This window comes from Hyla sarda, chromosome 4, assembly GCF_029499605.1.
Source record: "Hyla sarda isolate aHylSar1 chromosome 4, aHylSar1.hap1, whole genome shotgun sequence".
In the NCBI taxonomy this organism is placed as follows: domain Eukaryota; kingdom Metazoa; phylum Chordata; class Amphibia; order Anura; family Hylidae; genus Hyla; species Hyla sarda.
The window spans coordinates 293,727,200-293,738,115 of record NC_079192.1 but is presented as its reverse complement, the minus strand read 5'-3'; the positions used below and the strand labels follow the sequence as shown (position 1 = coordinate 293,738,115).

Sequence of the window (10,916 nt, the reverse complement as noted above, 5' to 3'; positions counted from 1 at the left end):
CCCACCCTTTGAAACATAAAAGAGCTGCATCCATTCAAAAGACCTGTGTTTTTCAATCAGGGTGCCTACAGCTGTTGCATTAGTTGCAGATTGATCTCTCTCCCACCAAGCGAACCCTCCACCCATTGAAGCAGACAGGCTCCCTGTCCTCAGCTGACTAGTGAGTCAGGTCTTGGCCGCATTGCAACCTGGGAAAAATCTGAGACAATAGTAATTTTGTATGCTGTTAAAAATAAATATTGGTGAAAATCAAAATTGTGAGAAAACCATCACACACAGGTACAGACACTATATTATGAACTACACTAACTTTACAGCCCCTGTAGCATAGTCAAATAAAAAAAAATCCTGGAATACCCCTTTAAGCACTTTGCCTCCACAGCATACACTAGAGACGATTTTTTGGCAAACGTCTCCAAAATCCGTACAGCACCATGTTCATCTTACATGTGGCCCGGATCTTATCTTGAATGATGGCACATGCAACTTTATCAGGACAGTGACTTGCTCATAGCAATCTAGATCTTGGACAGGATTAAACCTAGGAATAACACTTTTGCCTAGGTGTATGTGGTATACCACTGGTGTATGGCGGGACCACGGGTGTAGCGGACTGAGTGGTGGGATCACCCCTGGGGCAAGATGTTGTTACTCCCTAGTGTTCGTGATGCCAGGATGTGGTTGTATGGTGTAGGGCACCACCGACAACCAACCCAAAACAGCATATATTAAATGAGAGTCCAAAGCAGGTTTTGAACTAACTGGAAATTTACTGAAGAAGGCAGTAAAACAGTCTTTACAGATAACCAACTTCCACAGAGGTGACCGGGACACAGGGAACCTCTCAGGCTTGCTTGGACTTGTAGTGATAATAATAATGATGCAGGCCACTGTGCTACTGTTATGACTTTGGTAGGGACAGTAGAGACTTGACTTGTAGACATAGAAGACTTACAGATTAGATGTGGCTGCAGACTTGTAGGCTTTGGCCTAGCTTGACTGAACTGGTACAGGACTTGTGCTTGCTTTACCGTCCAGGAATAGAGCAGGAAGAATAGAGAGCTAGTGTGGAGAATACAGCCCCTTATATATCAGGGAACTGGACTAAACCCATTGGTAGCTGGTTGCCTGTGGTTACATGTGCCTCTTGAACTCTGGGTATCAGTTGATCACATATCACAGGAGAGCCCTGTGGACTTGAGGGACTCTACCTGAGGGGACTTTAGGACTGTACAGAACCATGTTCTGTACCGGAACACGACATGTATTTATGCCTAACAGGAGCAGAGCTAGGAGGTTTTACTCTGGCAAAGGTCAGACCTCTCTGGGTAAGGCGGCTGGACTAGGCATTCTTCCCTCAGACTTACAGACGTTTCTGTATAAGATCTAGTTGAGAAGCATCACCTGACCAAGGCATCATTCATCTGATAGAAGGAAAATACAAATTGAACCCTTACTATCTTTATTACACCTCATAGTAGTTTACGCACAGTATCCTTACCTACAGATTTATGAGGGTAGAAAAGATTTTCTCACAGCCACTCAACAACTCTATGTATGGTAGCTGAAATATAGGTCCCAGGACACTACAGTTGCATGCTATCAGCCACACCAATAAATTACTGAAGAAAATGGCTGCATTGGCTGCTCGCTTTAGCCTGCCTGCCCAAGTCAAATACTGAGACTGATTCCTCTTGCAATTAAAACCAATCACCCCTGTAGTCCTACTTGATTGGCTGTCATACAGGGGGAAAGCCCACCAGGCTGTGTCCTATGTGATCCATCAATATCATCATTATCTGTAAAATGCAGCCCCCATTTTGAGTATTTTACCTAAAACGAATAGCAAAATGTTCAGATTTGCTTACATTAAATTATTTAAGTTACTGAAATGCCCATAGCAACCAATCAGTTCTTTCATTTCTCAGAGGCCTTTTCAGAAATGAAAGAAGCGATCTGATTGGTTGCTATGGGCAACTCAGCAACGTTCCCTCTAGACAGGTTTTGATAAATCTCTGCCATTATTCCTTCATCTCTGTCTGTAATGAGTTAAATGTGCCATGTAGCTTGTAGGGGAAATGGATGTCAACATTGTTTAGCAAAGGAGGTAGATCTTTCAGCTCAGAATAAAGGGGGATATGTTATTCCCTGTACACATGGCCTAGTACATTTACTAAAATTCATGACAAAAAATTGGCATAAATTATAGCATAATTGTATGTTAACATGGACAGTCAAACATGCGCAACATTATTAATAGGCCTGCGCCTCTAAATGAATCTGGAACTTTTTGCTTCAGTACATGCAGCATTTATTTGCATGAATCAAAATTACAAGCGAGGTACAAGAAATTTTGTAATGGATCAAATAAAAGAAAAATACCAATTTTTATTTAGGATACTGTCCCATCCTTAACACTCTGAAAAACAAACTTTATTCAGAGGGATTGAGTTACATGCTGTCTAAACAATTCTATGGAGAAGGGGGAGCCAGAAGCAAACAAAGATTGCAAAGAGACTACACAAGAGCTAACTGTGAGTATTAGATCTCACCAAGCTTAGAATTCTTGTTACTGCTCTATAATGTCCTCCATGCTGCTGCTGCTGCTACAGAAATACAGGAGAGCAGAATCTTGTCTTTTCTGTATGTACCATGTATAGGAGACATTATAAAGGCCTTGGCCAGCTACTTGTTTAGGGACTACTGAAAATTATAAATGGAGCCTGCTGAAAAAGTAAGGACAGAAAAAGTGTCACTCTTTATGTACATACTCCAAAAAGTTACTCCAAAAAGTTATCTGAAAAAAACAAATGCTATACCTGCTATATCTCATTTTCATAGACTTATAACATGGTCAGTGCTGCACGATTTGTACTTGGCTACCGTTACCCTGAAGAAGAGTAAAAACATAGAAACAGGAAACTTTCAACCAGAAGTTTATTTGAGAATAATGAATGGAATATGTCCATTGGATCCTTTACAAATTACTGACCTATTGGCCGGAAAGGTGAATGGTTACTAGTCTGTTTCATTTATAATGTCAGTACACTGTTGTTCACGTCACATTTGACATATTTCTTTGATGTGCATCAAATAGGATTTCCTCAGAAAACATTACATGGGTCGCATGTTACTAAAGCATAAATTAGAGCAGTAGCTAATGTTTGTTAACTTTCTGTCTTGTCCTGGCAGACATATTGCATATCGTTTTTTTTTCTTTCGAATCAACTTAGAAATGGGAGTGGATGATGTGAACAATCTCAGAAGAAATTATCTGAATTCTATTAAGGTCAGGATTATTCTTAGGGACCTCACAATGGTCACTTTTAAAGACCTCAATAAACTGGTAGATGACAACAAAGAGGGCTTGATGTCAGCAGCTCATCAGCCTCTTCACCCCATTGCTCATTTAGGATATCCTGCCATTTGGCAGTATCAATATGGAGCTCTTAACTCGTATAGTGAAACTTTTCATGTTGTCCTGTAATTGGAAGATTTCACATGCTCAGCTCTTTAACCTTGTACAGGAAAGAGAGGTGGGACTAGAGTAGAGAAATTATTAAGAGACACTGCCGACACAAAGTGCTTGTAGGGAAATGGAAAACCTCTGGAACTATCATATTTATGACTGTTCACAATAGTGACAGGACAAAACTTTTATCACCATGAAGAGAAAGACGGCAGTCATAATTGTACCAGCTCTTTTGGGTCTCTTGAGCTTCTGTACAGGGTCGCAGACACTCATGGTAAGAAATAGCCAAGCATCCCATATGTATTAATCTATGTTATTGCTGTAGTTTGGTGGCATTTTGTTTTTTGTACGACACAAGATATTTTTGAGGCCACTTTGCATTGTATATAAGGTTATGCTGAAGAAGGAATAGTGAGTGTCAGCTATTGCAGGTTCACTTATCTACAGTATTATTTCATGATTTACATAGTTTGATAACTTTTCGTGTGTCATTTTAGCCTCTAAATATATTGATATGGTGATATAATACTAAATGTAGCAAACGTGTTAAACCCTGTTTGTTTATCTGTTGAACGGTTAGGCTGGGTTCACACTGTGGAATTTCTGGGCAGAATTTCTGCCGGAGATCGAGCCGGCAGCTCTAGGACTGCGCGGACTACATTGCCATCCCCATAGATGGCAATGCATTTCTGAGAAGATCTCCCAAAAGATCCACCAAGAAATGCATTGCAATCTATGGGGACAGCAATGCAGTCTGCTCAGTCCTAGCGCCGCCACCTCGATATCCGGTAGAAATTCTGTCCAGAAATTCTGCAGTGTGAACCCAGCCTTATTCTGCAATTATGCCATATCTGGTATAGTATATTTAAAGTATTCCTTACCAAGGGTATATTTACACATGTGTATTTTGCTGCTTATTTTCCTATCTGTTGACTTCAAAGGGTGGGAAAAACAGCAGCAAAAAACCCTAAGGCTAAGTTTCCACTTGGTTATTTTTTTTGCCAGTTTTTGGAATACTGCCACTGCAGTTTTTGAGCCAAAGTCAGAAGTATATTTTTTTTTAAAGGAATAGGATATATAAAGGAAGGACTTACACTTGTCCTCCCTTATGGATCCACTTCTGACTTTGGCTCAAAAACTGCAGTGGCAGATCTCCAAAAACTGCCAGAAAAAAAAACCAACTGGAAACTTAGCCTAAGGCCGGGTTCACACGGCAGAATTTCTGCACTGAATTTTGCATGAAAATTCTGCATGGATTTATAGCCAATTCCCTTCAATGAAATTCTTGCAGCAGAAATTCTGTAGTATGAATGGGACAGCAGAATTTCATTGAAGTGTATTGGCTATAAATTCATGCAGAATTTTTTAATGCAGAGTTCCATGCAAAATTCAGTGCAGAAATTCTGCATGGAATTCTGCATGAATTTATAGCCAATACACTTCAATGGAATTCTGTTGTCCCATTCACACTGCAGAATTTCTGGTGCAGGAATTTCATTAAAGTGAGTTGGCTATAAATCCAAGCAGAATTCAGTGCACAAATTCTGTCGTGTGAACCCGGCCTTTGGGTCTGTTCACACGGGTGGATGAAATTGCGAGATAGCAGCACGTTTCCAACTGCAAGTTTAAATTGGAATAGGCTCGCCGCCCACATTGTAATGTATCTATAACCATAAGGTCCATGGTTATAATGTATTTACTTTCTGTTCTTCAGGCAAACAACCGGTGTGATGAAAAAAAGTTAGTTACATACAAAACTGATTGCAAATCATGCGTAGTAAGTGTTGGTGTAAACTGTACCCATGATTTTAAGAAAATCACGACGGGGAGTGGAATCAGAGGCTGCCGGTAATTTTCCTTTACTACATACAATAATACTATTCCTATGACCTTTCATGATGGACATAGTTTTTCCCTCTTTTTTTTATCTCTTTCTGACCTTAGTAATATTTTTTGGAAATGCTGCTCCCTCCTCCAATGAATGTATCTTAGCCTGTAAAAGGGTTGTCTGAGACAATCCTTGCAGCTGAAATTCCGCTTGTGGTTTTACCGCTACAGAATTCCGAAAGCAGAATTTCAGCTGCAGGAAACCCCCTGCTGATCCGCCACGTCACGTGCGAGCCAACCCTTAGATAGTGTTTCCCAAACAGGGTGCCTGCAGCTGTTGCAAAACTACAACTCCCAGCCTTTGGCTGTCCAGGCATGGTGGGAGTTGTAGTTTTGCAACAGCTGGTGGCCCCCTGATTGGAAAAACACTGTTATACAGAATATAGATGTCATGGAGTAGAGAGCCATTGACACTCTGGCAGACTCAACTTATCTATGTATTACATGAACAGCCCTTAAAGGGTTACTGCGGTGGAAAACTATTTATTTTAACTTAACTTGTGCCACAAAGTTATACAGATTTGTAAATTACTTCTATTAAAAAACTCTTCCAGTACTTATCAGCTGCTTCCTTTCTGTCTGACCACAGTGCTCTCTGCTGACACCTCTGTCCATACTTATCAGTTGCTGTTTCCTACAGAGAATGTTCTTTTCTTTTTGAATTTCCTTTCTGTCTGACCCCAGTGCTCTCCTCTGACCCTTCTGTCCATGTCAAGAACTGTCCAGAGCAGGAGAGGTTTGCTATGGGGATTTGCTCCTACTCTGGACAGTTCTTGACATGGACAGAAGGGTCAGAGGAGAGCACTGGGGTCAGACAGAAAGGAAATTCAAAAAGAAAAGAACATTCTCTGTAGGAAACAGCAACTGATAAGTACTGGAAGGATTAAGATTTTTTAATAGACGTAATTCACAAATCTGTATAACTTTCTGACACCAGTTGATTTAAAATAAATTGTTTTCCGCAAGAGTACCCCTTTAAGATGAATGGCCACGATATATTACTACAGTACATTGATACAATGAAGAGTGGTGAACAACAAGTGAATGCTGGACCAGGTTATGTCATTTTCCTAGACTTGTCAAAGAGGTCAACGTCACTTCCAGTAATGCAATCACCGCTGTTTCTCTAAAATCCCTGACCATGTCCCTAAATGTTTGAGTTCTTTGACAAGTCGAGGAAAACACAAGTTTTGTTTCTATCAGGGGTTGTCATGGTATGGAAACCCTTTCAGCCAGTCCTTACGGGATAAAAAAAATAATAATTCTATACATATGAACTAAGTTGTAAGTTGCTACAAAATGTCCACTTACTACAACACCATGCAGTAATATTAGAGAAAATGTTGTATCTAATGTATATTATGGAATAACAAGTCTGATCCTAACTTCTGGCTAAATCTTTTGTTCAAGGTATTTCTTGAAAATAACAACCACTTCTCTCTCCCTTCCTGGTTGTCAACATACCTGTGAGTCAGAAAGACTTCTTCCCAAGTGCTGCTCAGGGTTTTGGGGACCTGACTGTATGGGTAAGTTACTGAAATTGAATTTCTACATTTATTTTACATGCCAACGTTATGCCTACTAAGTTATTCATGCTCCCAGCCACGTAAAACTATGCAACAGGAGATGGAGCCTCCTGCTCCTAGGTAATCGTAGCCTGCGCGAGACCCAGTGCCATATTATCTAATGGCCCTGGGTTCCTTGATGGCTGTGGACAAGTAGGAGACCCTATATTTTATATGTGGCAGAGATCATGGGCAATGGCAGCTCCCTTCAGGTATTTAAAGGGGTACTCTGCCGAAAAACATCTCATCCTCTATCCAAAGGATAAGGGATAAGATGTCTGAACGCGGGGGTCCAAGCCGCTGGGGACCCCTGCGATCTCCAGGCCGGCAGCGGGGAGACATCTTATGCCCTATCCTTTGGATAGGGCATAAGATGTTTTTTGGCGGTGTACCCCTTTAAAGGCTTTTAACTGCTTGTAATTTAGAAAAATGACTCTTGTGCACAGTGCTGGACTACAATCATTTTATACCTAACTTTCTATGTACACTTTAAGGCCTCCTTCACATATATGCGTCATCCAGCATCTTTTTCCTCCAGTGCTGTCGAAAAGGTGCAGGAATGAACTGATGTCAGAACTGATCCCATTCATTTTAGGCTAGGATTACGTATGTCAGTTGTGTCAGGCTCAGTTTTTTTACTTTAACTGTTCACAACTGATGGCACGACGAAATTGTCATCAGTCAAAACCATCAGTTGCCATCAGTTTGAGAAACTAAAGTTGTTTTTTTTCATGTTTTGTACCATTAGCCCACTAGGATTGACAATGCCTACCTTGAAAATAAAGCTGTGGGGAAAGGTAGGCATAATCAATCCTGGTGGGTTAGTAGTACAAAACATGAAAAAAAAGCCTGTAATTGCTCAAAACAGGGTGCTTCTAGCATTAGACAGAGTGCCTCCAGCACTAGAACTCCCAGCATGCTCGCAGGGAGCTGCATGGAGTTTTCGTTTGGTAACAGCAGGAAGCACCCTGGTTGTGTAGTACTCATTGTAGCAGTCCTCGAGATGAAGCGCTGGAGGCAAAAGCCGATACTTGCAATATGCTTTCAGTTCTGTCCAGAGATGCCTCCGGTGCAAACACGGGGTCCGACAACTGAAGCTTTACAGGTATGCAGCATGGACAGGGGAACGCAGCTAGGTGCGTTCCTCTGTCTGTGACGGTCCGGCGAGTCCAATCATCCGGCGTATAAATTGAGACGCTGGATGATTGTGAATAGTCCCATTCAAATTAATGGGATCAGATCTGGTTTCATTTTCCCTCCGACACAGCTTTTGCAGCATCGGAGGGAACTGACACCGGACGCCACATATATGTAAAGGGGGCCTAAATGGAACAGTTCACATTCATCCATAATCTCAGTTTGAACACAGGATAATTGGACTCATTCCCTGTGCAGCATTCAGAAACACTGGACACCAGATGCTAAACAACTGATGACAACTGATGCATGTTTTCATCAGTTGTGGCATCAGTTGCATCAAAATTTAGGCTGGGTTTACCTATGCCAGACACCAGACATATGTAATCGTAGCCTAAGCAGCCAATTGGGTATTTAGTGGTTTTCCATTATTACATAAGAGAATTTAAAACCGCTAGCAATATATCCCATAGGTGATTGTCCGACCGCATAATTCCCTCATTACCACATAAAGTCTGTAAATTATTTCTAACAGATAAAGAATTCAGTTTTTTTTTTTTTCTTCTTTTTTTATTATTATTATTATTATTATTAGTTTTTATGTTTGTTTGCACTGGAAAAATCCTGGTTAGAAATGGAAGGGGATCTGGATTCTTGTTTGACCTTCTCTGTAGTCTGACATACTGCCGCAAGCTTTGGGAATGGTTGGATATGGTTGGATGTGGGAAGCTCTCAGCTACAGATATGACAGGGAATTTATTAAGCATTTTGCACATCTTTTGTTGTGTAAAACATTTGCAAATTTAGCACAATGATTATGTGACTTTTTGTAAAACTTTTTGTCCTGAAATTATTCTTTGCTTACTTAAACCATTTTGCCCTTTGATTTAACAATGGTTCTGAATTTATCATGTGCAACTTTTCTTCAAATTTTGTCACAGAGGGCTCCAAAGTTTCAAATCATTACCAGCAATGTTTTCACTTGCCTACAGCATCACAGAAGCAAAAATCCCACACATGTACTCCATGCAACATTTTGATAAATTTGTCTCATGTACACATAACTTTAGCATCATAAGTACAAGGTGGTGTTGTGCCCAAAGCGCAACATTGGAAGGTGAGTACATTACCTGTCTCACCTATCAATTCTTATGAGTTAAGAGGTAACGGCACATATTGCACCCTTTTGTTTTCTTTTTCATAAATACTTAAATAGCTTTTCCCTGAATAGTCAAATAGGCATGAATTTAAAGGGGTACTCCGGTGAAAACCTTTTTTTTTTTTAAATCAACTGGTGGCAGAAAGTTAAACATATTTGTAAATTACTTCTATTAAAAAATCTTAATCCTTCCTGTACTTATTAGCTGCTGAATACTACGGAGGAAATTCTTTTCTTTTTGGAATGCTCTCTGATGACATCACGAGCACAGTGCTCTCGGCTGACGTTATTATAATAATAATAACGTGTTATTTATTGTTGTCCTTAGTGGGATTTGAACCCAAGTCCCCAGCACTGCAAGGCAGCAGTGCTAACCACTGAGCCACCATGCTGCCCTTTGCATACATCTGCTATGCATCTGCTATGCATGGTTGCTAAAATGGACAGAGATGTCAGCAGAGAGCACTGTGCTCGTGATGTCATCAGTGTTCCAAAAAGAAAGGAATTTCCTCTGTAGCATTCAGCAGCTAAAAAGTACTGGAAGGATTAAGATTTTTTAATAGAAGTAATTTACAAATATGTTTAACTTTCTGCCACCAGTTGATATAAAAGAAAAAAGGTTTTCACCGGAGTACCCCTTTAAGGGTGTGAGTAAGAGTTGCCAACCTGATTTATTTCCTTTTTCTGGACAATTTATTAAAAAGTCAAGGACAGCCAACATTGTTATGGGCATGCAGGAAAACAATGAGGAATGAAAATGAATATATGTAATATAAGTATAAAGCTCAAAATACTGATATAAACACTTTAGGGGCATTTCCTATAATCATTAAAACAATGATTATTACAATCACATTAATCTGCCCTTGTTCCTCTAACTTTAAAAAAATCAATGACACATTCATTTTTTTCACGGACAGTCTGGAAATTTCTGGTGTGAATTCTTGGCTCAGGGAAATGTATCCCTTGTGTCACTACTTGGGACCGACTGGTATGCAATGGCTCCCCAGAACATCATCACACCAGCAGTAGGGGCCGTGTGTCACACCACAGCAAAGGCAGGACTGAAGAGCACACCATGAATACTCCATTCTCGTTGGATACAAAACATAACCTTGATTCAGCACTATCGCTAATATAGTTCCAGTTTTTAGCATTCCAGGTTTCTAATTCATGACACCACTGCAGACACAGGACATGGCTGGTAGTCAATGGTAGGACTCGTAATGGGTGATGTGATACCAAAGTTCCTTCTGCCTAGAATTAGTCTGGGTAGAAAGCTAAGCTATTAATGGTTGCTATGGGCAATTTCTTACTATAAGTAACATAGTAACATAGTTCATAAGGTTGAAAAAAGACCAGAGCCAACCAAGTTCAACCTATAACCCTAACGAGTCCCTACTGAGTTGATCCAGAGGAAGGCAAAAAACCCTCATACTAGAGGTAAAAATTCCTTCCTGACATCACATAACCGGTGATGTTATTATTCTCCAAAAATGCATCCAGGCCCCTTTTGAACTCTTTTACAGAGTTCACCATAACCACTTCCTCAGGCAGAGAATTCCACAGTCTCACTGCTCTTACAGTAAAGAACCCCCGTCTGTGCTAGTGTAGAAACCTTCTTTCCTCTAAGCATAGAGGATGCCCCCTTGTTATGGATACAGTCCTGGGTATAAATAGATCATGGGAGAGATCT

The 10,916-nt window shown here is 40.4% G+C and overlaps 1 protein-coding gene across 2 annotated transcripts in view; it reads left to right on the top strand.

Annotated features, from left to right (window-relative positions):
• The first annotated feature begins 2,599 nt into the window (after window positions 1–2,599).
• Window positions 2,600–10,916, top strand: part of STAB2 (stabilin 2) — a 121,944-nt gene continuing 113,627 nt past the window's right edge. The window contains exons 1-3 of one of the 2 annotated variants that reach the window (XM_056574537.1): window positions 2,600–3,007; window positions 5,187–5,320; window positions 6,770–6,885. In XM_056574537.1, coding sequence (XP_056430512.1) covers window positions 2,717–3,007; window positions 5,187–5,320; window positions 6,770–6,885 — 541 coding nt within the window. In that variant the 5' untranslated portion in view covers window positions 2,600–2,716. Of the gene's footprint in view, window positions 3,008–3,459; window positions 3,747–5,186; window positions 5,321–6,769; window positions 6,886–10,916 lie in introns of those variants that run through there. The other variant, XM_056574538.1, reaches the window with a different exon arrangement.